The sequence below is a fragment of the Orbicella faveolata genome, unplaced genomic scaffold (genome assembly GCF_042242905.1).
Source record: "Orbicella faveolata isolate gen_17 unplaced genomic scaffold, um_ofav_v1 contig_1, whole genome shotgun sequence".
Taxonomy (NCBI): Eukaryota; Metazoa; Cnidaria; class Anthozoa; order Scleractinia; family Merulinidae; genus Orbicella; species Orbicella faveolata.
This window is the reverse complement of record NW_028301536.1, coordinates 28,874,386-28,902,253: the sequence shown is the minus strand read 5'-3', so window position 1 is coordinate 28,902,253 and position 27,868 is coordinate 28,874,386. Positions and strand designations below refer to the sequence as shown.

Below are 27,868 nucleotides of genomic sequence, written 5' to 3'. Positions count from 1 at the left end.
TTTGCAACGAATTTTTAACTGCAGGCCCTCCGGTTACCATCTCACCCGAGTAACATATTTTTTGCTTGGTTTTCTTTGAGAGAGGCGTGGGCCTCATGGTTAGTGCGCTCGTCTCCGGATCGAGCGGTCCGAATTCGAGCCCTGGCTGGGGACATTGCTTACATTACTCTCACAGCACCTCCCTCCGCCCAGGTGTTTAAATGGGTACTGGCGAACTTAATGCTGGGGGTAACCCTGCGATGGACTAGCATCCCATCCAGGGGGAGTAGAAATGCTCCCAGTCACTTCATGCTACAGAAACCGGGATAAGCTCCGGCCTGATGAGCCACCTGGCTCGTATGCAGACTTTACCTTTACCTTTCTTTGCATCGACATATCTGTTGCTTCGGACGTCAAACATCGCCTTCATTTTCAATCATCTCTCATCCAAATTAATTTACTCCGTATAACCCAACCTGGTCTGTTTGGGTTGAGCTCCGGTAGGGGGAGGGAGCGGGAATCAGCCCAGACAAAAATCAATTTGGATATTACGTTATCCATTTGTAACTTTCTGATCTCGTAACCGTCGTGTTACTAACCGTCGTGTTACTAACCGTCGAGCAGCCACAGCATTTACCATTCTTTTAAGGTTTTCACCTTTTCGGTTTGTTACGCTACTCAGAGGCCCAACCGTTACAACCTTCGTTCATTACTGATGAATGATTTATCTTTTCCTTTTTAACTACATTGACAAGTTGTTACATGTACGTGGGATTTTTTTCTCGTTTAGAAGAATTTTCTCATGACGTAATATATAATGACACAGCTCCTTCAAAACGACATTTTTCGGAGCATGACAGGAAAGACCCTGATTATCCTCACTCAGTTCAATCGTAGTGCTCAATGAGGCAAATGACGCAAGAAAAGAGATTTCACGTGTTGTATACTAATTGCCATGCGCGAACTGTGGGGCTCGTTATATTGGTGAACAAGAATTCTCAAATTTTTAACATCTTGGCTGTAAAGAGAAAAAAAAAACGTTCAGTTTCTAAAATTAAATACAGACATGCCAGGAAAACTTTACGAAGAAATTAAAATGACGGGGCTCAAGGATAATCTACAGAAATAGGTCTTTGTATTTTAGACAAGTCGGCTGATTACATTTCTCCGTTTCCTTGTGTTCTCGTTGTAGATTCGTAAGAGGTCTTACCTATATACGTTATAGAGCACGCTGGATAAGGAGAACTTATCCAATACATATCCGAGTAGGAAGGACATGGCGACCTGCAATACGATACCGCAGACGATTGTTTATCCGTTACAGACGAAGGAGAAGATTGGTGAGTTTCTACCGTGGCAAGCCAAGATTCCGAATCCTTAAGCGCTGGAGAGTGATCAGAAGAAGAATTTACAAAGGAAGAAGAGCAAGGAGAAGAAAGCGACGAAGAATGCGAAGGCGAAGGAGGAGGAGGACAAGGAGAAGAAGACGAAGGAGGAGAAGAAGAACAAGGAGACGAAAACGGCGAAGGATAAGAAGGAGACGAAGGAGAAGGAGAAGAAGAAGGCAGAGAAGAAGGCGCGGAAGGTGTGTTTTACGCTTCAGATTCTATCGTCGCTGGAGGAATCTCGTTCGCAAAGGAAATAAATTAGTGTTCCGCGTTGGGCGAAGATCTGGATTTGTAAGGTAAGACTTAGACGCAACCTTTTTTACCAAGGACGAAGAGAGAATTTATTAAGCGATGAGATACTCTGTCATAGCTAGTGATTTAAATGAAATAGGGTATATTACTTTGTCGCGTGCAAACTGGTCTCAAACCTGAACGTTCATTATGTTTCGAAACGATCAAATAAATAGGATGAGTGGGCCTTCTGGGATAGAGGATCAGTTTTCGTATTAAGTATGTGATAGAGGTGCATTTTTAAATTTACCAAATTATGGGAATCATATATCATTACTTTACTAGCTCTAAAATTCTGGACTACCATACCACTAAACGACCCGTGAAGAGGTCAAAAAGATTGTTAAGCAGAGAGATCATTCTTCTTGTCACAACGTCACCACTGGATACACTATCAATGGTAGTTCGAGATCTCTTTATAACGGGGGGACTGCAAATTTTTTCCGGTCCTTAGGGCTTAAATTGAGGTGGGAGCCCAAACAACGTTCGGCCCCTCGAGGCTAACGTGTTTTCGCCCCCTGGGCCCCTCCCCTAAGTCCGCCACTGGTTACCATTAGGACAAAAACGTTTAATATAAACAATCACAGGAGAGCTTCCACTTTCCACTAGAAATTCCCGCGAGTCCTTACCGAAAAAACTTGCAGTAAGAAATATAAAACAATAAAATACTTTTTTAGTTTTCAATGCATTAACATCCATTTTTGTCTTTTTTCAGGTTCTACAGAGGCAGGGTAGTAGTTTACTACATGCGAAGACGACTAGTCATAAAACGTACTAGTCGTCTTCGATTCCAAGCCCGTATACGACGTTTATGGCGTACATTACGGAACTATGGCAGAAGGGGCTTCGGTTTCCGCTACGGGAGAAAATTAAGACTGCTAAGAATCCGGCGAGGAAGAGTTCTGTACCGCTTTAGACGTCAATGGCGATTCCTACGAAGGAGACGAAGAAAGTCCAGGCGAAGAAGGAAGATAATAAGGCGTAGAATTAGAAGGAAACGAAGACGATATTTGCGAAGGGTACGAAGGCGACAAAGGAAGAGATACCGCCGAAGAAGAAAAGCACTGAGGCGAAGACGATTAAGAAGAAGACGGCGAAGGCGACGTCGACGACGTAGAAGGCGCAGAAGGAGACGACGAAGGCGAAGAAGACGTAGAAAACGACGTCGCTGCGTAGTACGTTTCCGTTATTTGAACAGATGGAGAAACGTATACCGCAGAGGGCGTTTCTTTAGGTTCCGCACGCGGAGAGGATACAAACGAATCTAGTAAGTCAGAAGTAAAAACATCAGAAGGAGCTGTTTTCAATGAAGGGTTGTCAAAATAGCAGTTTTAAATACAACACTGCCAATTTTGCTACATGACCCGAAGGTGTCAGCCGACCTCCACCTCGCACAGACTTTGCCTTGTCAGAATAGGTGGCCACGCTCCACAGCTTTTGTGGTAATGCGCCTGGTGTTGTCTTTAGTCGACACTTAATTAAGACGTATTGTAACCTAGGATAGCAGCTGTAATGCGGAAGTGTAGCAAAAAAAAAAAGAAATTCAATTGAATTGGGCTGATGACCGGCTTAATATCATCAAGGCTGGAAGCAAACGCCAAACTTTGGTGCTTTGAAGTAGAGTTAAGGTTTTTAGAGGGAAGAGAGTGAGATGTGGATTATATGTTTTGGTAAAAGTTTCAAAATAGAGCAAAAATGAAATGATTCGCAATTTGATTTTTGGGGCTCACAATGTTCAACTGAAAGTTATATTCTTTTACACTAGTTTCGGAAGACGCGTGGTGCGTTACAGGAAAGGAAGAAGGTGGAAAACCGTGCGCACCATCCGAAACCGAATACAACTGCGTGTAGGAGTAAGATGGAAAGGAGTAACGATTCGCGGCAGGCGGTTCGTGATAAGATACAAAAAGAGACTCCGACCTGTCAGGATCACACGCGGTAAAGTTAGATGGCTTTGGAAACGACGCTGGCGAATATTGAAGCCCCGCCAACGCATACGTCGATACATCAGACGACTACGGAGAAGAAGAATTAGGAGGAGACGTCGAAAGAGAAAGAGGAGAAGGCGACGTTCAAGAAGGCGACTAAGGCGCCGAAAGAAGAGAAGGAGACGACGAAGAAAGAGAAGACGCAGAAGGAGGCGAAGAAGGCGAAGACGACGAAGAAGAAGACGTCGCCGTTGCGTAATGCGCTTCCGCTATAGAGGCAGATGGAGGAAAGTATATCGCTTTGGTCGTAGATTGGTAACTCGTATGAGAAGAAGATACAGAACAATCAGGTGAGATACCTTTTTCAAAAACCATGGTAATGATAACAGAAGCATTAGTAACAGTTAATGTACGTTCATTGTGTACTTTCTGGTGTCATTTTTTATTTGTTTTCCCTTATCGGAGGCGATTTTGCTATACCTACTGTAGTCGGTATCGGTGTCATGCGCCAAGAAACGATTACGTTAACGATATATGTGCCAGTTTTCACCAGTAGTTTGACTGTAACTGATATAAACTTGGATTGGTAGAGCACTGGAAGAATACACAAGTTCAAACAAGAGCATTGATGGCACTCGAGCCCTGTCACGGTCCCTTAGTAGTAACCCTCCCCTTCTCCGTAAGTGACCTTTAAAGGTAGTGGCCTCTGAAAAATCATAGGTTCCTCCAAAGGAAACCAGCCAAACAAAAACTTGAAGAATACCATGCACCTAAGTACGTATTCGTTGTCTTTCTGTTTCATACTGTGATACATGTAGATGTTTCTTTTGCCATGTCCAAATCAGGTACTTTAAAGGAAAGATCACCATCCTCGGAAAAAGGCGACTACTGATAAGACGTCCCAAAATAACACTTCGCGTAGGAAAGTACTGGCGTTTGGCAAGTAAATTCCGTCGAAAGCTGACCATAGTCTATAGACGACGACGTCGTATCCTGAAAATCCGACTCGGAAGATTCCTCGTAAGATACAACAGAAGGTATGTACGAATCAGAACTCGCAGTCGACGCTATCGGCGCCGAAGAGTACGGCGAAAACTGAGGAGGAGAAGACGAAAAAGAAGGAGAAGAAAACGAAGAAGGAGAAGACGGAGAAGAAGACGAAAGAGAAGAAGAAGGAGAAGACGAGTAAGGCGAAGAAGACGAGTGAAACGGCGTAAACGTAGAAGACGTGGTTGCGTGATGCGTATTCGATACAGACGACGCTGGTTGCCAGTGTATCGAAGAGGACGTCGTTTTGTGCTTAAGAGAGGAAGGAAAAGACGGTATATCAGGTAAATACTGATGTTAGTATTGCAAGTGGCAAGTGTGATATCTTTGCCAGGATTTGATGACGTTCAGGTTCTGTGATCCCTATCGTGGAGCTTCAGCAGTGACAACGGCGACGCTGATTACGACGCGTATTCAAAAATGAATTTACATTTTACCTAGTACAAATTTCAAAATTTTCCAGATCTGTTCAGTATACTTATACTCGTATACTCCTAAAACTTTTGCAGACTAAATATGTAACTGACAGCGTTCACTTCCAAACACAGATACGAAAAATTAGCTTGGTCATTTCACGCTGGTATTTTGCAGAGGATGGCTTAAAACGCGCTTGCCCAGACAACGTTTTTTTCTCCCTATATCTTTTATTTGGTGGCGGTCTCGTTGCCGTTGCCGTCGCAGTTTGCTTAAATTCCGTATTTTCTCTTCGATAGATCACTTTTTCTGCCCTTTTTCTGCGTTGTGTAACACAGATCAGTGAAAAAAGTGCTACATACATCAGAAATTTGAAACTTTACACCCCCGCCTCCATAATAGAATGGACCTTACGAATAATTACGTCACATGCTCAAAATTCGCCACCAAGTCTCGTTTGTGCAAAATTTTTTCAAACCTCCGGTACATTCGCGTTGTTTGTAAAGGGGTTTTCTTTTCAGCTCTGCTGCTTTGGGAATTTGTTCGTGATAACATTTACAATTTGCAATGTCAAAGCGAGGGTTGGTGGTGATTTTGCAAGTCTGATGTCATCATGCATATTTCGTGCGCCAATAGACCACTTCTGAGTTGACTTTTGCGTCTGTGTCAAAAGGAGTCTTCGTTCAAAACCATACATATGGAAATGCGTTCCGCAGACATGTTCATTTTCATGCAAATCAAACTCATTTTCATATAAAAGGTTTTGCACGAAGACTCGTTTTGAAACAGAGGCGAAAGGTAACTCGGAAATGGTTGATTTTGAGAATTATGGCATTTGATCACTCTAGTGAACCCCATTTTTGGTATTTCAGACAGTGGCTCGTTATCATACTACATACTATAATACTAAGAATTTTGAAAATACCTACATATTCGAAGTTTTTTGTGCGAAAGCCCTTAAGTTTTTTCAAGTTTTAAAAAGAAGGCAGATGCAGGCCAAGTTATTACAGAGTACCCTCCAACAACCTTGTCTGCTGATTCTATTAACAGATTCATAGGCGGTATGTTGAAGATCTTAACACGACGACGAAAATGGCGCACTTTACGTCGCCCGAAACTTAGAATCTGGCGAAGAGGATGGCGTCGCGTACGAGTTTTTAAGAGACGCTTCTTCCTGCGCTACAAGCGTAAGTACCGCAAATTGTTGATCAGAGGAGGAAAAGTACTATGGCGTTTTAGAAGGAGTTGGAGGATGATCAGACCCAGACGGCGGCGGCGATACAGAGGTAGGCGAGGAAAGTTAAGGAAGAGACGAAGACGACGCAGACGCAGAAAGCGCAGGAAGAGGAGGATTGCCAGACGCAGACGACGAAGGCGAAGGCGAAGACGAAGGCGTCGTCGCCGATGCGTCTTGCGATTTAAGTGGCGGCGGCGTTGGAGACTAGTGTATCGGCGAGGCAAGTTCTTGAGGTTCCGATATAAGCGACGACCAGTGATTCTCCGGTAAGCTGTTTTATTGAAATGCATTAACTGTTCAACTCGTCACGACGAGTTTTATGTTGTTTTCATGAAATAGACTTACTTCACTGGATCCAGAAGGAACTGCTTAATTGAACAAAGTTTACATTTCATAATTAACATATTATCACTTATTTCAGTTTTTGTTGTCCATTGCGGACTTTATGTCTGCATTGATTAATTGTAGAAGAATTCTTTTCTCATCTGCTTCCAGGTAAAAGACGTAATGTTCCGTCTTACAATTCTTATTAGAGCTATTGTAAACTGAAATTACGTCGAAGAGGATACTGGTAGAGAAAATAAACAAAACAACAGCTTCCCTGCCATTTTCTAGTCTTGGATGTGAACGCTTTTCCCCTGCGGGTTCTTTTGGGGTGTCAATACCCATTTTCGTTGCGACGCATGAGCCCGTTATTATCTGCAACTGAAATTAAATCTCGGATTCCCTCAAGGAAAAGCGTCTTTGCAAGAATTGAGGAAGATCGATGGACACTAATAACACTTCCTGGCATGCCTTAAAAATCGTTTTATCCAATTCTGGTTGACACTGTTGACAGATGAAAATTCTAATATAACTGTTGTTACTTTGTAATCACCAGATTTTACCGTGGCGTATTCAGATTCAAATACGGAAGACGATGGCAAATCATACGAGGTACAAGGCGGCGATTCAGAGTCTATTACAAACGTGGATGGCGTCCGTTAACAGTTCGCCGAAGGCGATTATTTTTCCGTTTCGGCCGGAGGATCAGGATGCTAAAAATACGCTACGGAAGAGTGAAAATGAGACGATATCGCCGGTGGATAACAATGAGAAGAAAATATCGACGAGGAAAGAGAACTCGGAGGATCCGAAGAAGGAAGCGAAGAAGGAGGAGGAGACGAAGACAAAGAAGACGAAGAAGGAGAAGACGAAGACGGCGAAGACGACAAAGACGACGCAGAAGAAGGCGAAGACGGCAAAGGCGAAAAATAAGGCGAAGAGGAACGCAAATCATTTATCGTTACTACGGTAAATGGAGGCGCGTATTTAGGAGAGGGAACTCATTGAGATTCCGCTACGGGCGCTACGGATGGAGATTAATCAGGTACGCTGGTTGTTTAGTCCTCCTTAGTCGACATATGGTAATAATCCGATATTAAGGTTTCATACAATGAACCCCTTCGAAAATGCCTCCACCCCTGTCGTAGACTATAGGTCGATCCTTGCCCAGTGTTTAACACTTGTGTAATTGTAGTTAAGAGATGACATTGTAAGATAGTGGTTTGCCGCTAACTGTTTTTATGATGTTACTTCAAGACGTTTCGGTTAGTGCTGAAGCCTTACACGTGTTTACACGTGTTTGCACGTTAAACGCGCGCCGTAAAAAGGCGACTTGTAAAATTTAAAAAAAACGTAGCGCGAGTGTTGCACGTGCCAAATAGTTGTAGACCTCTTGAGATTTTTACGGTACTTGACCTATTACTATTCTATTTTATTGTCGTGTTAAATTAATAATGGTTGTACGACTTCTTTTGGTTCGATTTGGTCAGTAATCATACGAGAAATTAACAAAATGAGTCTTCTGTTTCGTGGTAGTTTGCTTTTTAACGTCTAATTATTTCTAGATGCCTGGACAACATGTAGTCAATTCGCATGTACAAATTGGTGTCGCTGATAGCTAATCAGATTCGAGAATTTTGTTATGGCTCTATTTTGTAACCTTTATCATTCTGTCAATGTCCCACAGGATCCAACGTAAGACAGTAAGGGTCTATTGGAGAGGAACATGGCGTGTTGACCGTAAACCGTATATTAAGATCAGGTATGGCCGAAGGTACAGAAGGCTGCGTGTCTATCGAGGGCGATTTAGGCTCCTGTACAGAAAGGGGTACAGAATGATACGAATCAGATACGGACGATTGACATTACGCTATAAGGGACGATGGAAGGGACTGAGGCGCAGACGAAGACGATATGGCAGACGAGGAAGAAGGCGACGGTCAAGAAGAAGGAGAAGAAAACTCAGGCGAAGAAAACAAAGAAGAAGGCGAAGGATGCGCCGACGGCGTAGAAGGAGAAGGCGATATCTGCGCAAGCTGAGACGCAAGCGACGACGGCGAAGGCGCAGCCGACTACGTTTCTATTGGAGACGTCGCTGGCGTACAGTAATCCGACGGGGCCGCAAGTACACATTCACCTATAAACGAAGACAACGACGATTAAGGTACTTTCTTTGAAATCTTCCAAAAAGACTGATTCAGCCTTTAACATTGCGAGCATGAAAAATATAAGTAGCAGTTTAGAATAGTTTCCTTTATAGGATAAGTATAAATCTACCCCAGTAGCTTATCAGACTGCGGGTTGCCTGCTTTCCTAAAATTCTGCGAAATCTGATGTGACCGGATTAGGTTTGGCCGAGTTCGGTATGAATTTCCGGGATTTTGCGTCTTTAAGGTCAGCCTACGCATCAACGTGATTACAAAGAGGTCGTGATTTCGCGCTCATCTGACAAACTTGATCTGCTCCCAACAAGGTATCAGTGGCGGAGTATCGTATGTATGCAATTAGGTCTTTCCTCTTATAGTATTGATGTGGAAGGGGTAGTTAACCAATCAACCACATTTTTATGATCTACACGCTTATCATCTCATCATCATCTCGCCTCGTCGCGCTATTAGGCCCATAGGGTTATTAAATTATAAACTCGAGTGGAACCGCAAGCTGCAAACGCCTGGTTTCACTTCAAAGTTTTGGACACTTCATGACCTCATTTTTTATGATCTATGAAATTTATTTGATAACTCAAACTATTCCCGCATTTTGTTTGGTCCGTACTTATGACAGACGCACAGATAACGTCAGTAACAGTTGTTCTGTTTGTTTTTATTATATAAAACAGATAGGTTCCATGTTGCCGTGCGTCTAGATCACAGAAGACGTCAAATTTTGGTAACAACATCAGTGACACACCGTGCCACTTTTTTGTTCTTAGCACATTTTGACGTCATCTGCGATCTTTTACTGATAAGACGCGCGGCAAGATTGAATCTATTTGTTAAGAAGAATATAGAAAAACGTGGACGGTTTGTTCTTGCTTTTTACGATAATATCGAAACTTCACCGGAGAACTACTAGTGCTATGGGAATCAGTGTGAAACCGCGCGCGGTTGGTAGTCCTTAAGATTCCTTTTTTCTGCTTATTCCTAATAATATTCCACAACCCGACGGATTCAGCTTATTGGACAACCCAAGACAATTCTCAAGTTCTCCAAAACTCGCTTTGCGTTTAAAGTTACGTCTTTTAAATAGCATATACTGTCAGGAGTGTGGGGATATTCTCAGTTCTCGTAAAACCTGGTACATATCATTTGTAATGGTATACACGATGTATTCATTGTAGTTTATAATCCTTTAATTTGGAGATTGCTGAAAAGGTTAACTAGACATGAGTCACTCTTTTGAACCGTTAGGATTTTATGGATAATCATAGTTCCTAACAATGTTCTCTTTCTATGACCAGATTCCGCAGAGGAAGTATTTATGTAAGAAGTAAACGAGGAAGATGGCGTAAGATACTTCGTTTCACCAAACGGTTGAAAGTTAGAGTGTACAAAAGATGGCGAGGTGTACAACGGTACGGGCGACGCTGGAGGATCCGGGTCAGGAGAAGAACCGTCAAACTTCGACTGCGACGAGGAAGGGTTTACCTAAAACTCAGAAAAATATGGAGAAGGATTAGGAGGCGTCGACGCAGGAGACGGGGAGGTAGACGCAGACGAATACGTCGACGTCGAACAAGATGGAGAAGACGAAAGTTGAGGAAGAGAAGAAGATACAAACGTAGAATGCGCAGAAGACGGCGGCGACGAAGAAGAAGGAGACGCGTGCGAAGGAGAAGAAGAAGACGACGAAGGCGAAGACGAATAAGGCGAAGACGTCGCTGTAGGATACGAGTATATTTCAGAAGGAAATGGAGATATTTGACTAGGAGAAGGAGGCGACTCTTTGTCCGTGTTAGAAGAAAACGTTACCCAGTCAGGTAAGAAAAATTAAAAGAAGTACAGTTACCTACTCGATGGTTACGTTTAAGCCGAGGGTTATAAAGAATGATGATATATGGTTTATTAACCAAACGTGAGGTCAAGATGGCTGGATATGGCCAAGTTCTTTCATTTGGGCAAAACGAACGAGGCCTATATCCATCTTGATCGAACAAGCTTAGTCAATAAAGGAACTATTATATGGAAAAATTTCACTAATTTCTTGCTCGACACAGCGGGTAATCCCGAGCGGGCAAGATAGCGCCATCTTGCCCGCTCGGGTAGCCAATCACAGCACAGGATTCGGTTTATCTTTCCCGCTCACAGCGCTAGCGATGTAATAATTAGCTGTTATTAACCGAGCGGGAGGTCTGTATAGGAGAATCTTGACTGAGTTCGTGAGTACTGACCGAGCGCAGTGAGGTGTGTCCACACGAAAGAGGTCAAGATTCTCCTATACAGACCGACTAAACCCGGTTAATAAGATGTACAGTAAATGGCAAACAATAAACAATCGGTTCATGCTTAGCGTGCGTATATCGTGTTATGTATGCACGCGGGAAGTTTGGAGAGCACTCAAGAAGTGTAAGAGTTGCTCGAGGCGCAACTCTAACTTCCTGAATGTTCTCCAAATTTCCCAAGTGCATCCATAACTCGATATACGCGCAGCTTTTAGTAAACATCTCAGCTTAGCAAAAGTCAAAGTCTCGAAGCCAGTAGTGTTTGCAAGAAGCCAGGATTGAATGATTGTTGAGAATAATGTTCACATCGCCGAAACTTTAACAAAAGGAACTCGCAGCTGAACTCGACGGAAGTACCGCAGCTAAAATAAAACTGCAAACGTCATGTTATTTACGCACGGCCGTGCGTAAATGGAGATTTTTTTCATGATGGCTGAATAGGAATCAGATAGGACCAGCGCGCGGGCTATGTTATAATAAAAATTTAATTCGGTTAATGTAACTGGTTTGTACTAGCTGACTGATTTTGCTTTAGAACGGCGATGAGCTGAACCTAAATCTGCCAAAGTTTGCTCGTTCTCTTTACTGTTTTTCTTCTCATCAGGCTTTTTGGCACTTCCAATAATATTTTAGAACGAAAATCGTCAATATTCGTTTATATTAGCTTCCAACTTTTTCACCGCAAAATGTAACCAGTCTAGATGCCGGTCTGGGTGGGAAAATCTATACCGTGCTCAATATCAATTTCAGCCAATCAAATTCGTGAATTCGGTAGTTCCCAGTCCTTATGAGACATCTAATCAAAGTACGTTAGTATTTCTCGGATTACTACGAAATATAAGCTAAACGGACCGATATCAAAATATTAGGGATTCATATTTGGGGTGCTTCCATTACATTTATCCTATGTGTCGTACCAGGTTAATTCTGCGTCGGGCCAAGTGGTCCATACAGCCAGAGCTTATCCAACGCCCTCTTATGTAGATATTTTTTCCAACGCTGTGATTAGCTTCGCAACCTCTGATTTGCCATTTTTTTCAACCCAAAATAATAACAGTGTAACGACTTCAAACAGATACACCTGAGAGTTTTTATCCAGTCACAGTACGAATTTGGACCATGTGAATCTGAGTTTGTTTGTTATCCCTCCAATCACGTTTGAGCCGCGTGGATGTTGGCCGTTAGAACACACAATTTTTATTGGCTGCAGACGATATTCAAATTTCGTTGATGTGATCCTGCAGCGCAACAAAAGAGGGGCAAAAATGATTTGAATTCAGCCCGGGAACTTTGAATGGACGCTTGCCATGCACACGGGTGTACAATTATTTTATCACTAGGCTTGAAGTTATTTTTGTTCTGTTGTTAATGTGGGAATAATATCTTCCACTGAGGTAAAAATTGACTGCAGAGTTCCCTTATCCACACGGTGTTTGCAATCATTAGTCATTGAGTTAACTCGAAAATTATTTGTTTGAAATTAAGATTTTTGTCTCTGGACCGTAAAGAGTTGTCTTCGCGCTGGTTTCAAATAGAATTACTTTGTCGCATTTAGCAGCCAGTCAAAGTTGCCTCAAAATCGAACAATAAAGCATGATTGATTATTGACAATTATTCTTACCTCAACGTGCTCTATGTAATGTTTTTCCATTCTATTTTAGAATTCATCGCAAGTCAATAACACTTCGCTACAGAAGAAGGCCAATTAAACTCCGTAACGTTCAAATCAAGCTTCTACGACTATGGCGAGGGGTTCGTGCAGGATTCCAAATTCGTTACATGAGAAGGTACAGACGTATAAGAATCTACAGGAATGGAAGAGTGGCGGTACGAGTGAATAAAAAATGGAAGAGGATTAGGTATCGACGTCGAAGGGTGTCCAGGCGAAGACGACGACGAAGAAGAAGAAGGCGAAGACACAGACGAAGAAGAAGAAGGTTGAGGCGAAGAAGGCGTAGAAAGAGGCTAAGGAGGAGACGAAGGAGACGAAGTAGACAACGAAGGCGAAGGCGAAGAAGGAGGCGAAACCGACGAAGAAGAAGGAAACGAGTGAGGCGATACAGACCCAGAAGAAGACGTCGAGGCCGCAGAAGAAGGCGTGGCTGTGTAATGAAGATCAGATATTACAGAAGATGGAGGAAGGTGTACCGACGAAGAGGGCGCCTAGTGTTCCGTTTCAATAGAAGAAAGATTTGGATAAGGTATGAGCAGTTTAAATAACTATGATATAGACGTGTAGTTTTGCAAGTGGAAATCGAAAGAGAAGAATAATAACAAGGATAAAAACCTTTCAGTATGCGCAAGGTATAGTGTGCAATCTTAGTATAATGCTCGGATAATCCTACGAAAAATATTGCAGGTGCATAGTAGGCCATCCACTACTCATCACTCACTCAGTCACTCACTCACCCTATAAAGAATCATATTGGGTCGCTTTGTTACTAAAGTTTTTTTCCCGGTAAACCTCACCAGGTTCAACAGGGGGCGAGTTCTAACGAAATCCCGAAAAGGATGGAGAACAGCGCGCCAGCTTAAGTTCTACGCAGGAAGGAAATGGAGACATGCGCGTATAATAAGACGAAAACTATGCATACGCTTCGGTTTACGATGGAGAAAAATCAGAATAATTCGCTCACGTGTTAAGATGAGGTATGGCAAGATATGGAGAACGCTTAAAAGGCGACGGTGGCGAAGATGGAAGGGGCGACGATTGGGTAGGAGGGGACGAAAAATGAGAAGGTACGGACGTACAAGACGAATTAATCGGCGACGTCGCAGAAAATATAGGAAAGTAAGAAGGAGGAGACGACGACGAAGGCGTAGAAGATACAGAAGAAATAGAAGACGAAGGGGAAAGGTTAGGAGAAGAAGGCGAAGGCGGCGAAGACGCAGAAGAAGAACAAGAAGGAGAAGACGTAGGGCAAGAAGAAGAAGGCGCCGTCGACGAAGACGACAGCGTTACAGTGTCTTGCGGCTGAAGTATAATAAAAGATGGAGACCTGTCTACCGCCTGAGACAAAAGTTGTACTTCCGATTCAGGAAGAAGCCAAGACGAATCAGGTTTGGGATGTGATATGTTTTGGACCTTATTCAATGTTTGTACTTATCTGTTTGTTTTTCTGTTTTTTGTTTTCTCGTTGATTTAGTCTCACAGGCTAACGATCCGTAGCGTGGACGCAAAATAACATTCTTACCATTTTTAACTTAGTAGTAAGTCGATAAATCGTGTATCTTACCTAGACCCCTACCTAGACTGAATCGTGAGGTTGATGTTGATACTTTTTCTACATTAGTACAGTGAATTTTAATGATTGCACTCCTTGTTTTCCTCATTATTGCTTTGCTTCGGAAGATATGTCGAGCCTTCGGAGAGGGTTTGGTCAGGATTTCGCTGTGATCGCTATATTAGGGTAAAATGACTTGACTTGTTGTTTTCATTTCCCCTATAAGATGCACCAGAGGCAAACTCTATGTGCGCCGTCGTGGAAGGTGGAGGTATTTGAGGAGACCCAGTGGACGATTAAGAGTCCTGGTCAACAAGCGGTGGAAAACAGTTGTGCGCTACAAGCGTGCATTCCGTGTGCGCTACGGCAGGCGAAGATGTAGAATAAAGATCCGAAGAGGAGGAGTAAGGATTAAATTAAGGAGAGGGTGGAAGAGAATTGTAAGACGAAAGCGAGGGTATCGAAGAAGGAGAAGAAGGCGAATTATACGAAGGAGAAGAAGGCGGCGACGAAGAATAAGGAGACGACGCAGGAGAACTAAACGACGACGACGAAGATATCTTAGACGAAGGAGACAGCGAAGAAGAAGGCTAAGAGGGAAGTACAGACGACAAAGAAGACGCAGAATAAGGAGACGACGACGAAAAAGAAAGTTATGGAGAGGAGGAAGAAAGCGAGGAAGAAGACGTCGTAGATACAAGGTTCGATTTTGGTATGGTAGAAAATGGAGAAGAGTCTTCCGACGAAGGGGATACTTGCGATTCCGAACCAGGAAAGGAATTCGGAAGATCAGGTAAGGGAATCCTTGTATATTATTAAAAGTAGGTTCGCATTAATTAGATGAGAGGTCTACATAAGAGAAGTCTTATCCAGGTTTTGAGTTCTCGCATACAGAAGGACAAGCCCCGTCAAATTTTTGTACTTGACAAATGAATTTTTATTAGATTTCTGGTGAAGTCTTCCTTCCCCGAAAATACGCCTTCCAGGCCTGCATCCTCGTCCTCAGAACCACCTGTCTCTCGTTGCCGGCGGGGTCTTGGCACGGGACAAAAAAAGGGATCGGTGGATATTCACTAATTCAACGCTGTTTTCCTTTCCGAAATATCCGGTGGTTGATCACTTACGAAAACCGTTTGACCAAATCACCTTTAGGAAGTTGAACACTGGCTTTCGGAAAACATTTTTAGGGGAGTCCTCCATAACGAAACATATGAATACCACTCCAGTCAGAGTTAAACTTCTCTTTCAAATTCCCTCTGTGAAACCAGCGCTGAGTCAGTCATGAAAGCCAATCCAATCAAATCATATGTCTCCAAAGCCACCTTTTCCCGAAGGCTCCGCCGGTTAGGCAGTTCCCTTTCAGTTTCTATCGACTTTGATAGCTTTCTCGGGGTTCCTCCCCACACCAACAGTCAGCCGATAGAAACCGAGATCGAGCGGTCTAGTTTTTTAATTATTAGGAGGGGGTGACATGAGTTTTTGTTACAGACGTGGCCAATCAGATTGTGTGTTTAATTAATAGTCAGTTAATGGGTGTGGTACAAGCAGATATGCCTTTTGCGTGAATTAGTTGCTTGTGTACCCGTAGCTTTTTGATTCGGACGTTATATGTTGATTTGGCTCGCTTCTTAAATGAAAATCTTAAATTCCAAGTGTTAAGAGTAACTTTTGCTCTCATATCAGATTACAATTTTCAAATTATGTATCTCTTTCTTCTTGTGCAGGTGTCGCCGTGGCCGCTGGAGTGTATGGAAGAGGCGAAGATGGTTTAAACTTCGCCGTAGAAACCGTGTGAAGATGCGCTATCGCGGACGGTGGAGACGAATTTTATACAGACGCCGTAAATTTGTGGTACGTATAAAGCAACGTTACAGAAAGGTATCGGTCCGCCGCGGAAGATTGAGGCTACGTTTTAGACGAAGAAGACGAAGACGACGACGACGGCGACGAAGGAAAGGTTACTTGAGGAGGACGAGGAGAAGAAGACGGCTTTGGTTGGGGAGGCGACGACGGTTAGGTCGACTGAAACGGCTGAGACGATTAAGACGCCTCAGACGACTGAGAAGAAGAAGGAAACGACAAAGGGTAAGGCGAAGATGGCGGAGACGAAAGTTACGACGAGCGAGAAGAAGGCACAGGAGGAGAAGGCGACGAACTAGAAGAACAAGAAGACGCAGAAGAAGGCGCAGACGACGCAGACGAAGGCGCCGTAAGCGACTGGCCAGAAGCGTAGCGCTAATCTACTTCGCAAGAAGGTGGAGACGTACTTTCAGAAGAGGAAACAGGATGGTTTTCCGAATGGGACGAAGATTTATAGTAGTCAGGTAAATTGAGTATCTTCAAATCTCGAGATTCGTAACCACAAAAAAGTTTGCAATAAATGATTGAACGTCTTTCTGCGGTTTGAAATGTTGAGAATGCAGAAAAATTCGTACCAACCTTGCCTTTTTGTCAAGAGGGCCATCTTTGCTGACGTCACCGTTTACATTTCGCCCTAATTACACAGGCGATTTTTATCGCGTATCGTCGCGCCGAAATTGCAAATTTAAAATAGCGCGTGGCTGGGATTTTATTGCGATTTTTTATCGCCGCGACTCGCCGAGATTGGATTTCAACTTACAAAAAGCGGTATCTTTGAGCAGCAGTTTCGCCACAGAGCAGGCGCACGTGTTTTGGTTGCAAAATGGCGTCGTGATGAGTGGGATTTACTCAACCTCTTATTTTTCTCTTTTTTTGCTTCTGTGAACTACTTAGTAAATATACCGCACGGAAGTAAAGCAAGACTTAGCTGCTGCTTGTCCATGCATTGCCACTGCGGTCTTCAGTGCTCAATAAAAGACATAACAATGCAAGCCTCCTCGAAGTGGCCTTCTCTGAATTTCCACCATAGCTGCAGCGCTTTTGTCGCTCTTCTTGTAACCATTGGAATTTGTTTGGTGTAAGCAAGGGCATTTTCGCCATAGCTCAACTAGAAGTTCCTCTTGTATGTTCACAGTCGGTTTCGAGCTCGTGTTTTTTGTCCTTACTCAACTGTTGCGTGACAACAAGACCTCCCGAGAGGCCCCTTGTGGTTCATGGTTGTCAATTTCGTAATAGGAAATCGTCGTAAAATCGAGCACGTTCTTAACTCCTGCGATATCGGGGCAATAAATCGCATTAGAATCGCACTGAAATCGCAGCTGGTTGACACGCGTGATTTTGAATTTGTAGTTACGGCCCGACAAATATCGCCTGTGTAAACGGGCCTTAAGAAATTAACCTGATGAAAAAGGAATAGTTGTAAGTTTTCCGACGGAAGGTCCGTATCGATAAAAGGTTTGTGGCCGAGGGCCGTTTCAAGGCCAAGGACAAAGTTTTTCTCGATGCATACCAGACCAAGCTGACAAATAATGTCTCTATATATTTTTTTTCTTTTGACAAAACTTCGAAAGTTAGTGGCGAACGAATTTAAAATCGCAGAAATAAGCATGGTTAAAAGGTATTGAAATGCCAGCGTGCACTCACTAACAGTGAGAACTAATGCGTTTCGTTCTGATAACTTGCATTATCCAAACCCATCTCTTTTTACTTGTGCGTTGTGTTTCTTTACATTTACATAGGCTACATAGTTTACAGTGGGGAGGCGCGGTGGCCTCTCGGTTAGTGCGCTCGTCCCCGGATCGAGCGGTACGGGTTCGAACCCTGGCTGGGGACACTGTTGTTTCCTTGGGCAAGACACTTAACTCTCACAGTGCCTCTCTCCAACCAGGAGTATAAAATTTGGTACCTGCGAATTGTTGGGGAAATCCAACAAATTAGGGGGGGAGTGACCTGCGATGGACCGGCATCCCGTCCAGGGGGAGTAGAAATACTCCTAGTCTCTTCATGCTACAGAAACCGGAATAAGCTCCGGCAGCTATGAGCCCGTCGGTTCCAAGGCTTTACTCTATAGTTTAAAGTGAACCAAACGCTAAGTTTCTTTAAGTGGATGCGAGAGTCCGTTTCGTGAGAAACTGCCCGGCGTAATTAGCCAATCAAATTCGTAGATTCAGGATGCTTGAGACAGAATAAAACAATTTTTAAAAAACCTACGCTTGGCTGCGGTACACCTAATTACTTCATGCCAGGGAAATCGAAGTTAAGCAATGGTCCTACAGAGACAGTAGTATATAGTATATTGTAAAAAAGGAAGTGAGCTATCTATCGATAGTGCAAAACAAGAGCAAGTTATGTTTCTACTAGAGAAAACGTACCTACAGATCTTTGACATAACAATGATATATTTTACAATGATTCATGTCACGCACGTTTTTCAACGTTAACCGTACAGGGTTTCCCTTCTTGAATCCTTGATATGCTCAGGAAAATTTTTCCAGCGCAGTACTGGTAGATTCTGCAAATGGTAGTAGGTAACTAATGATTTCAATTTATCAGTCCCCAAACTTGACAAATCTTTGTAGGCGATAAGTGGATGGTATTTAGGAGCTCGGAATAAAAGAGCTTATAGCTTTACACAATATTTAACAATGTATACAATGCTTGAATCCAGAATTTTTATTCTATTTAATTTGTTTATGTAATGAGCGTGACTCGTAGTTTGAATTTAACCGTTCAGAGACTAATTTCTGTTGCTTTTAATTTCAAGATTTGGCTATGGAAAAGTGAGCATTTTCCGCAGACGAAGATGGATTCGACTATCCCGACCAAGCAGACGCCTTCGAGTGAGGTACGGCTCCAGGTGGCGACAAGTGATTGTGAGATCACGAAGATTCCGCCTGCGATATGGTAGGAAATTGCTTATGCTTCGTATTAAAAGGGGATTCATTAAGATATATCGAGGAAGACGTTGGTACCGAGTGAAACGGCGGTCTCGCAGAGTCCCTCGGCGCAGGAGAGTACGAAGGCGAAGGAGGAGATTGCGACGACGAAGGCGAAGACAACGAAGGCGAATCCGACGAATGCGGCGGCGAAAAAGGCGACAGCGGCGACGGCGTAGGTTACGAAGACGAAGAGTCAGGATACGCAGACGAATGCGACGATTTAGACGAAGACAATTGAGAAGACGCAGAAGAAAATATGGAAGGAGACGAAGAATACGCTGGAAACGAAGACGCATAAGTGTGCTTCGAATATTTTACAGAGGGCGATGGATGAAAGCTTATCGAATTGGACGTTCACTGAGATTCCGATACGGTAGAATAAGGTATATAAAATAATTTTTACTCTTCTAGCTTTTTCTTGGCAGTGTAATGTTAACTCAGGAATGCAACTACTAGATCTTTATTGGTTTCATTGATTTTGCTTGGAATATCACATTTATACCCTGTCCGCACCGAAGCTGAAACGAGTTTAGCAGCTGTTCATTTACGAAATAAATAAATAAATTGAAATAAATCGCGATATTTGGAGAGGAAGCCACATCAGCCTTACCTGGTTATCATGCAGGTCCTCATTTTAAACGTGAACAATGGAAGATAGGTGCAAGATAGATCATTTCCCCTATAGGCCTTATTCCCAAGGTAACATATCTCCCGACCTTTTTTAGGTCAATCCCGGTTTCGGAGATCCCAGGAGGGTCTGGCAATAACCAATCCTGTTAAGCAGAGTTTGTTGCGTGGACAGTCCACGTGGGTTTTGCACATATTTTCATACCTCCACAAAAACATCCACGCAACGCTCGTGGTGACTACCTGTGGAAGTAGTGCCGGGGTACCATGTCTTATATATCTTGAGAAGGGTTTCTTCCTTAGTAACGCTTGTAAGGGAAATTTTATCTCTTATCCTTCATCTTCCCTTGAAATGGTCAGAACTTGTTTTGTGCATAAACACTATTTAACTCAATTGTTAGGAATGGTCTTTTAATTAATCAAGCCACACGAGAGAGCCTGTTTTAGCCTTTGTAAGCTTTCAGGGTTGACTTTTTGCAATATTTTATCAGCGTTTTTTCAACCAAGTTTAGTTGTCGAGGAGGGAGTCTCACGAACTATATACTTAAACCAATATACAACAGGTGAAATTTGCCTAAGGATAAAATAGAATTGCATTTTACTACATTACCCACAAAAATGCTGGTGACTCAAATTAGAATCGTACTTTTTTTCCGGTTGAATTCCTTCTCAACAAAATGTGCTGATAGGGAGCAGTGTAATAACAGAATTCGGTGCTCACTTGTCAGTTCATGTTCTCATTACCCTGCAGATGTCGTCGTGGTGTTGTTAGCATCGGTGTTGGAAGAAGATGGCATAGGATGACCAGACTTAGGGGTAGAGTGCAAGTACTCTACCACCGCATCTGGAGGAGTCTGATACGTAAGAGGCGAATGATAGTCGTTCGAATAGGCCGCAAACTAATGAAGATTTCCATTCGTCACGGGCGAGTACAGATGCTTATCCCAAGCCATTACGAAACGGTAAAACCGAAGCCGAAACCAAAACCAAGACCACGACGGAGGCGACCGACGAGAAGAAGACGAGGGCGTTATGGACGTGCGAGAGGACGAAGAAGGCGACAGCGTTGGCGACGACGATTACAACGACGACGTCGAAGACGTAGACGGCGCTACATACGCCGACGCAGGCGGCCTATGATTCTTTTCTATTACCGCAGACGTTGGAGACCGATTGTGAGGTGGCGGGGTGGATACAGGATGCGTTACCATCGTCGATGGATAACCTTCCGGTGAGAAAAATGATATTTACAACAAAGGAAATGCCACTTTAAAATATCGTAGAAAATTGTTCAGGGGGAGAAACAATAACTTCGTGTACATAATTTTTAGATTGTGGTTAGTGAACATTCTAGCCATTCTTGTATATTCACTTCTTGCGTTAGGGTAAAAGTAGGTAGAAATGAGATAGCGCACAGAAAAATGACAAAATGGCAAATGACTTCAACTGCAGGACTTAAGCATTGTACGTCCGGACTGCCAGTTGCTGGAATTTATATATTTAATTTATTCTAATTTATTCGAGCTCCGGGAGTTGTGTTTGCGTCCTCCACGTCGGACAGCAGGATATTGAAAGTTCTGTTCTGACTCTATTTTATTTGAATTTCAATCAGATATCTTAGAGGACGATACTTCCGAGTAACGTACAAAGGAAAAAGCCGCATAATAAGTCGAATCACACGGCGTTTCAAGGTCCGCGTGGGTTTTGGTTGGCGCTATATCGTAAGACGTCGTGGAAGGCTTGTTCTTCGGTTTAGACGGCGGTACAGACCATTCAGATTAACGGGAGGACGGCTGATGATACGCTACGGTCGGCGCTGGAGAGTAATCACGAGAAAGCCACGACGACCAAGCCGGCGAAAGAAATGGAGACGGAGACGAAGACGACGACGAAGGCGGCGAGTGAGACGTCGGCGTCGTCGATACCGACGCCGTCAGCGACGAATAAGACGACGCAACGTTCTTCATTTTAAATATGGCCGAAGGTGGATCCCAGCTTACCGCCGAGGTAGATACCTAAGAGCTCGAATCAGGGGTGCATGGAGAAGAATAAGGTATGACATCACAATCATTTAACTTGTCATAATTGGAGAGGAAAATTAGCAAAAGTAAAAACGTCAGTAGAATAAAAAGTAATCCACGGTGATTGGTCTTTTTTATTAGATTGGAGACAGTGAAACAATGCAAGAATCTATCAATATATATAACAACACACCCTTTTGAAGTAATTTATATAGCTTTTGTGAAATATGCGTTTAGTACAAACTAGGTCACTTAATGGCGTTTGAGACGTCTTGGCATTTTTTTTAATTGTTAAAAAATTGAAAAATTGTAGTCTAGTAGTGAACTCCATTGACCTTACGAGGTAGTTTCCAGACGACAGGCCGACGGCAGACAACAATAGGTTAAATCTACTCAAACATACTGAATCGAATTGCGGGACACGGGCAAAATTACCCGGAAATGGTGAGGGTCCAAGCACAAAAGTGTCAGGGCACTTTCAGAATTCATTACGAAATGCTTCTTCCGCTGACGTCTTACGTCTTTATTTATTAGGTACCGCAATTCCAGGATTGGAATTCGCTATGGCAAGAGATGGCGATGGTTGAGCAGAAGGCCAATAAAGTTCCGCTTTGGTCGGCGCTGGCGATTACTGCGATATTACCGCGGAAAACCTCGTATCCGATTCAGAAATAAAATGTGGCCAGTGCGTATAGTACGCGGCAGATTCCGGATAAAATACAAAGGGCTTCTGAGAAGACCGAGGACACGTAGAACCATACGAAGAAGAAGACGAAGGCGAAGACGAAGAAGATCACGCCGGAGAAAGAGAAGAATGAGACGACGGCGTCGGCGAAGGCGAAGAGGAAGGCGCGTAAGACGTGGCTGCGTCATGCGTGTATGGTTTAGAAGGCGATTTAGAAAGATTTACAGGCGAGGAAGGCGCCTTGTGATGCGTTTTAAACGTCGATTTAGAATTGTGAGGTAAGGATAATTTCTCTGTTGATCCGTAAAGACAACAACATACGGGAAAGCCATGCAAAAGAAATTATATTGATATTGCAACTAGCAAGGAGGGAAACGTTTGAATTGCGGCCCGATACGAAAAAAAACCCAGTCAATTAAGTACGTACAATGACAGATCAAAAACATTCCTCCTTCGCTTTTCACTTTATAACTTCTGTACTCAGATTTGGTATAGCTTTGTTAGACGAATAACAAAGAACTAACGGGCACTATACCCTGCAGGGAAATGTTCCACCTTCTCACCTCTCAGAGGCGGGGCGCAGCGAAAGAGAAAAGCCCTGGAAACGTGTACAAATAAACGCCACTGTTGTTATAATTACGTGTTTATAAATGCCATTCCTTTATCTACTAGATATCGACCCAGATTAGGAAAGATCTTATTACGGCGCAGACGAGGGTGGAGATCCATCAAACGTCGACCTCAGTTCCTCGTCAGACGCCGATGGCGTCCTACAAGACGATACAGAGGCAGGATCTGTGTCCGGGTAGGTCGAAAATACCGCAGAATCGGGTTCAGGCGCGGAAAACCTGTGTATCGTGTCAGAAGGAGGTGGAGACGAATCATACCGAGACGTAAACGAAAAGGTCGCCGCATACGCAGACGTAAATACCGACGCTTCAAGCGGAAGATGCGACGCGTAAGGCGCTATCGAAGACGAAAGAGGCGCAGAATCAGACGTATCCGGCGATACAGACGTCGCAACAGCCCGTTCAAGATCTATTACCGCAGAAAGACAAGGAAGATCTTCAGGTGGAAAGGTAGATTAACATTCCGCCTTGGAGGACGCCGAAGGAGAATCAGGTAATATTCTCTTTACTCTTCTGAACGCGTTCATCTAAAAGAAAAATGGTTTATCAGACATCCTTCCTAGACAAGGTGAAACTTGATTTTTTGTTCGTAAGTCGTGAACCTCATTGTACATTATTACTTCTCAAGAGAACTTTCATTCTCAGGTAATTTAAAGTCATTTTGTAGATCGGAAATATGACTTCAAGTATTTTGACATTGTTCCTTTAAAGAACATCCGTGGCATTGGCAATATAGAAATCGATGCTCACAGCTGGTGTATAGACATTCAAATAATGTAAAAAAACGATACATACTACAGTATAATGTTTTTTTTGTTAATGTTTCTTGATTCAACTTGTAAATGGACAAGATTTTGTATATGGATAGATTCCTGCTTTTTTTTCATTATTAAGTTATTTCATTCGTAGGCAATTTTGAAAAAAATGTGACCGGGCACTCTCCAAGATTACCCTGAACATTATTTTGACTCTGTTCACTACTGCTATGTATGGGTGGATTCAAGGGGGATGGGCTGCATGGGGTTCAGGGCACTCCCTTCTTTCCTGGGTATTTTTTTCATTGAATGGTACTGTGGAGAGTTCATGTGTTGTGGGTATGGGGCGGGGTTGCTCTCTCACAGAAATTTTTTCGACGAACCCCGTCTTTGTTTCTCCTTGGCTAGCTAACATAATAAAGGTTTTGGCTGATCGATCGATTGAGTGATTGATGATTGATCTATGATTGATTGATTGACTCATTGACTCATTGATTGATTGATTGATTGATTGATTGATTGATTGATTGATTGATTGATTGACTGACTGATTGATTTACTAGACCCACCGCTGCAATGAATTCCACACTTCATCTTTGACACTATGATTTTTTTCCTCACAACAGGTTCACACGCGGCTGGTTGTATTACTATTTTAGAAGAGCCTGGCGACGCGTTCCACGGAAAAAGTATCGCCTCTTTGCCCGCGTTTCGAGAAAATGGAGAAGGATTACTATCCGCGGAAGAAAACCCGTGATTCGTATTGGAAGAATATATAGAAAAATACGTATCACGCGGACAAGGATCGCTGTTTTCAGTGGACGCCGCTGGATAACTATAAGACGGCGAAGACGTGTAAGACCCAAAAGAAGGCCTTGGCGACGCGGTAGACGGTATAGAGGAAGGCGTTACGGCGTAATGCGTATATACGTTGGAAGACGTTGGAGACAAGTCTACCAAAAGCGTGGACGCTTCTTCTTTCGCTACGGTCGAAGGTCTTGTAGTTTAAGGTAAGAATAGGGATTTATTTACGGCAGTTATTTTGTTTGTTTAAGTCGAGTTATTTACGTTGTAGTCCTCATTGTTATTGCCTTTCTCAAACATTTGCTTTTTAAAATTATTATGAAAGACGAAACTGCAAACGAATTGAGGCTCAAACGAATTGGCTAGCCCTTATGTGATCCTGCATCAGGGATCTAAATAGACCTTCTGAAATGTATCAAGCCAGATTATTACTCACGCACTAGTCACATCTACAAAACCACAAGCTCATACTCTATTTGTTTCTCGGGCGTGCAATGAAAAGACCTCGGGGTTCGGTCAAACCCGCTAAATTAAAAAACAAAATGAGACATCCCATTTTCGAGGACCTCAATTCTAAAATTTTTTTGTTGTTTGGTAGGGGGGGGGGGGGGGGGAGAATGCATGCCCCCGGCTACCTCTAAAGGGAACCGCCTTCGCTGGTCCACATCTCCAACTCCCTTCTCTGAAATCCTGTATCCGCCCCAGAGTGACATCACAAACAACAATAGCTTGGGAATTACAGACCCAACAGCATCTGACTAGGGGCTTAAAACTGATCAGTTCCTGATTTTCCCTTTTGTGTTAGCATCCGACTGGGCATAGTCCGCTATTACTTTGGAAGAAGATGGTACCGAGTCGGAATACGAAGAGTGAGGGTTCTTCTGAAGAGACGGTACAGACGCTTAAGGCGAGTCGGTAAGACCCTTCGCGTCCTTTACCGCAGAAAAACCAGACCAATTCGATTCATCTATGGTAAATTAAGATTCTTTTACAACAAACGATGGAGACGTCCTTCGACGCGCCGTGGTCGCCGTGCAAGGAGAAGACGAAGACGGAAAAGGTTAAGACGGTACTGGCGAAGGATCAGACGCAGGAGACGCAGACGTCGACGCCGATACGGACAGCGTAATGGTAGAATTGTCTTCAAATATGGCAAACGATTCAGAAGGGTCCGAAGGACGCGTGGGCGACTAAGGTTCCGTGTTGGTACCAAGTACTATGGCCTTAGGTAAGAGAATCTAACGCTGTTGTCATAATATTTGCTGCATGGAAAAAAATCAATAGGCAGCTTAATTATCCTTTTCCAAGCAGTCCTTGAAGTTCCTCCGTTTTCCTGTTCATTTCACAGAATACGAAGCAGAGGAGTCTGGGTACGCTACGGCAGAAGGCCTTGGAGACCAGTTAGACGTATCGTTCGTCGTTTGAAGATGTATGTCCGCGGTAAACTACGCTGGATATACCCTCGCAAAGGACGCTTGATGGTGCACTATAGGCGAAAAGGAAGACCAATCCGATTCCGACGAGGACGACCAACGATCTGGTACGGAAAGAAATGGAAAGGTTTCAGACGAAGAAAGACCTACGTGAAGATGCGACTCAGGTACGGAGGCAGGTGGAGACTCGTTAAGAAACGGCGCGGATATTGGACTATAAAATATCGGGGCAAGAGAAGAAGGGTCACGCTGCGAGGACGTCGATTCGGGATCCGCATTGGAGGGCGCTGGAAATATGTGCCATCCAGAGGAGGAGCCTTGCAGTTACGTTACGGACGAATGTGGCGACGTGTGAGGAACTGCTGTAATAAGCTGCGTGCTGTGTTACGCGGACGTCTTCGACGAATCCGGCTTCGTTACGGAAAGGCTAGGATGCGAGGAAGAAAGGGTTGGAGTAAGCTGCTAAGGAAAGCTGTCAGCAAATTTAGTCTCCGAAAAGTGAGAGGTATGTGACAATAATCGGTGGCTTTATTTACCGGCCGATTCTGATCTCAAGACATTTAATCTGAACTTACCCAACGATTACTTTAAAATCACTCAACCATTTTGTTTTTTGATATTTAAACAATATTATTAACTCGGTATTTACTCTAAGAGTAAACTGTTCATCGAGAGAGCTTGTGCCGTTTACTCTTATTTTCTTCAAAAGACAAAATGACGGTGGTGCCGAAAAAGTAAGCAATAACAACAATAAGCACAAAATGAAAAACAGTCACGTAATTTGATTGAGAGATAAAAGACTGGACAGAATGAACCAAGTTTACATTAAGTTGAAACTCCATTAAGAAAGCCAATTTTTCTTTTACCAGGTGCGAACGACAATTTAAATGAATATCAACGAGCAATACTTCCAAGTGGTCCTGTTCTTTTCCAATTTCTTCAAAAACAAAATTAGGTCGTTTTCATAGTTTGAATTGATTTGTGGGATTATAAGTGGTTCAGTAATTGTGGCACAGGCACTGTTATTTGTAGAAACTCAGATGACCCGCGGGTGACAATTCGTGTTCACTGCGCCGAGTTGCCAAGTAACATATGCTAGAGTAAAGGTGTCGAATTCAGTTGGTCGGTCTCGTAGGTTATGAAGTTTAGGCCCGAGGGAATGAAGGGTTTGCTGACCCTAACATCATTTCAGAACCTCTGAACCTGCCCGTCACCCGTGCGAGAGCCCTTTGCATTCCTTTAGCTGGCACATACTCCGTACCGCCCAATCTTTTCACGAGCGAAGAATCCTAGAAGGCCTAATGATCCAACAATAGCAACCTAGCTTAAACAAACAAATTCACTGTTACATGGCGAAACTTCCAATCGAGAATTACCTAACGGTTATCAATTATGCGTGTGGCGGACAGCTTTTCCACCCTGAAGATGAGATTACGTCGAAAACGTTTGGTGTTTTACCTTTTTAAACATTTTTTAGCCTTGTAAATATTTTGTCATAATTAAGAGCGAATCTACATATTGGTTTTTGCCAACAGTGCCCTCTTAAAACCAGCTTTGAGTGGCTATTGATTTAAAAGTTACTATTCATTCCGCTAGACCAACCTGCTGCACAAACTACCATACAGCAAGCTGATGAACCTCAGGCCTCAAACTCTATAGACCCCAGTCCACCCGCCGACATGGCAACACCGCAGGTTTACGACTCACCACCAACAGCCGCTGACCAGGAAACTCCGGCACCATCAATAACCAATGAAATGAGTCGGGAGACTGGGGCTACGATGAACGTAAATGATTACCTGTGACCTGCTAACAAACCATGGAAACTACGGAAGACGGACA

At 43.3% G+C, this 27,868-nt stretch overlaps 1 protein-coding gene across 1 annotated transcript in view; it reads left to right on the top strand.

Moving 5' to 3' along the window:
• Nucleotides 1-27,843, top strand: part of LOC110053512 (uncharacterized) — a 103,069-nt gene extending 75,226 nt beyond the window's left edge. The window contains exons 64-84 of the mRNA XM_089270923.1: nucleotides 1,172-1,663; nucleotides 2,374-2,925; nucleotides 3,424-3,936; nucleotides 4,432-4,917; nucleotides 6,098-6,550; nucleotides 7,165-7,653; nucleotides 8,296-8,772; nucleotides 10,069-10,587; nucleotides 12,711-13,250; nucleotides 13,522-14,109; nucleotides 14,500-15,066; nucleotides 15,998-16,597; nucleotides 18,898-19,455; nucleotides 20,451-20,930; nucleotides 21,312-21,752; nucleotides 22,255-22,683; nucleotides 23,078-23,527; nucleotides 24,416-24,799; nucleotides 25,399-25,821; nucleotides 25,942-26,531; nucleotides 27,623-27,843. Coding sequence (XP_089127049.1) covers nucleotides 1,172-1,663; nucleotides 2,374-2,925; nucleotides 3,424-3,936; nucleotides 4,432-4,917; nucleotides 6,098-6,550; nucleotides 7,165-7,653; nucleotides 8,296-8,772; nucleotides 10,069-10,587; nucleotides 12,711-13,250; nucleotides 13,522-14,109; nucleotides 14,500-15,066; nucleotides 15,998-16,597; nucleotides 18,898-19,455; nucleotides 20,451-20,930; nucleotides 21,312-21,752; nucleotides 22,255-22,683; nucleotides 23,078-23,527; nucleotides 24,416-24,799; nucleotides 25,399-25,821; nucleotides 25,942-26,531; nucleotides 27,623-27,831 — 10,240 coding nt within the window. The 3' untranslated portion in view covers nucleotides 27,832-27,843. The remainder of the gene's footprint in view (nucleotides 1-1,171; nucleotides 1,664-2,373; nucleotides 2,926-3,423; nucleotides 3,937-4,431; nucleotides 4,918-6,097; nucleotides 6,551-7,164; nucleotides 7,654-8,295; nucleotides 8,773-10,068; nucleotides 10,588-12,710; nucleotides 13,251-13,521; nucleotides 14,110-14,499; nucleotides 15,067-15,997; nucleotides 16,598-18,897; nucleotides 19,456-20,450; nucleotides 20,931-21,311; nucleotides 21,753-22,254; nucleotides 22,684-23,077; nucleotides 23,528-24,415; nucleotides 24,800-25,398; nucleotides 25,822-25,941; nucleotides 26,532-27,622) is intronic.
• The last annotated feature ends 25 nt before the right edge of the window (nucleotides 27,844-27,868 follow it).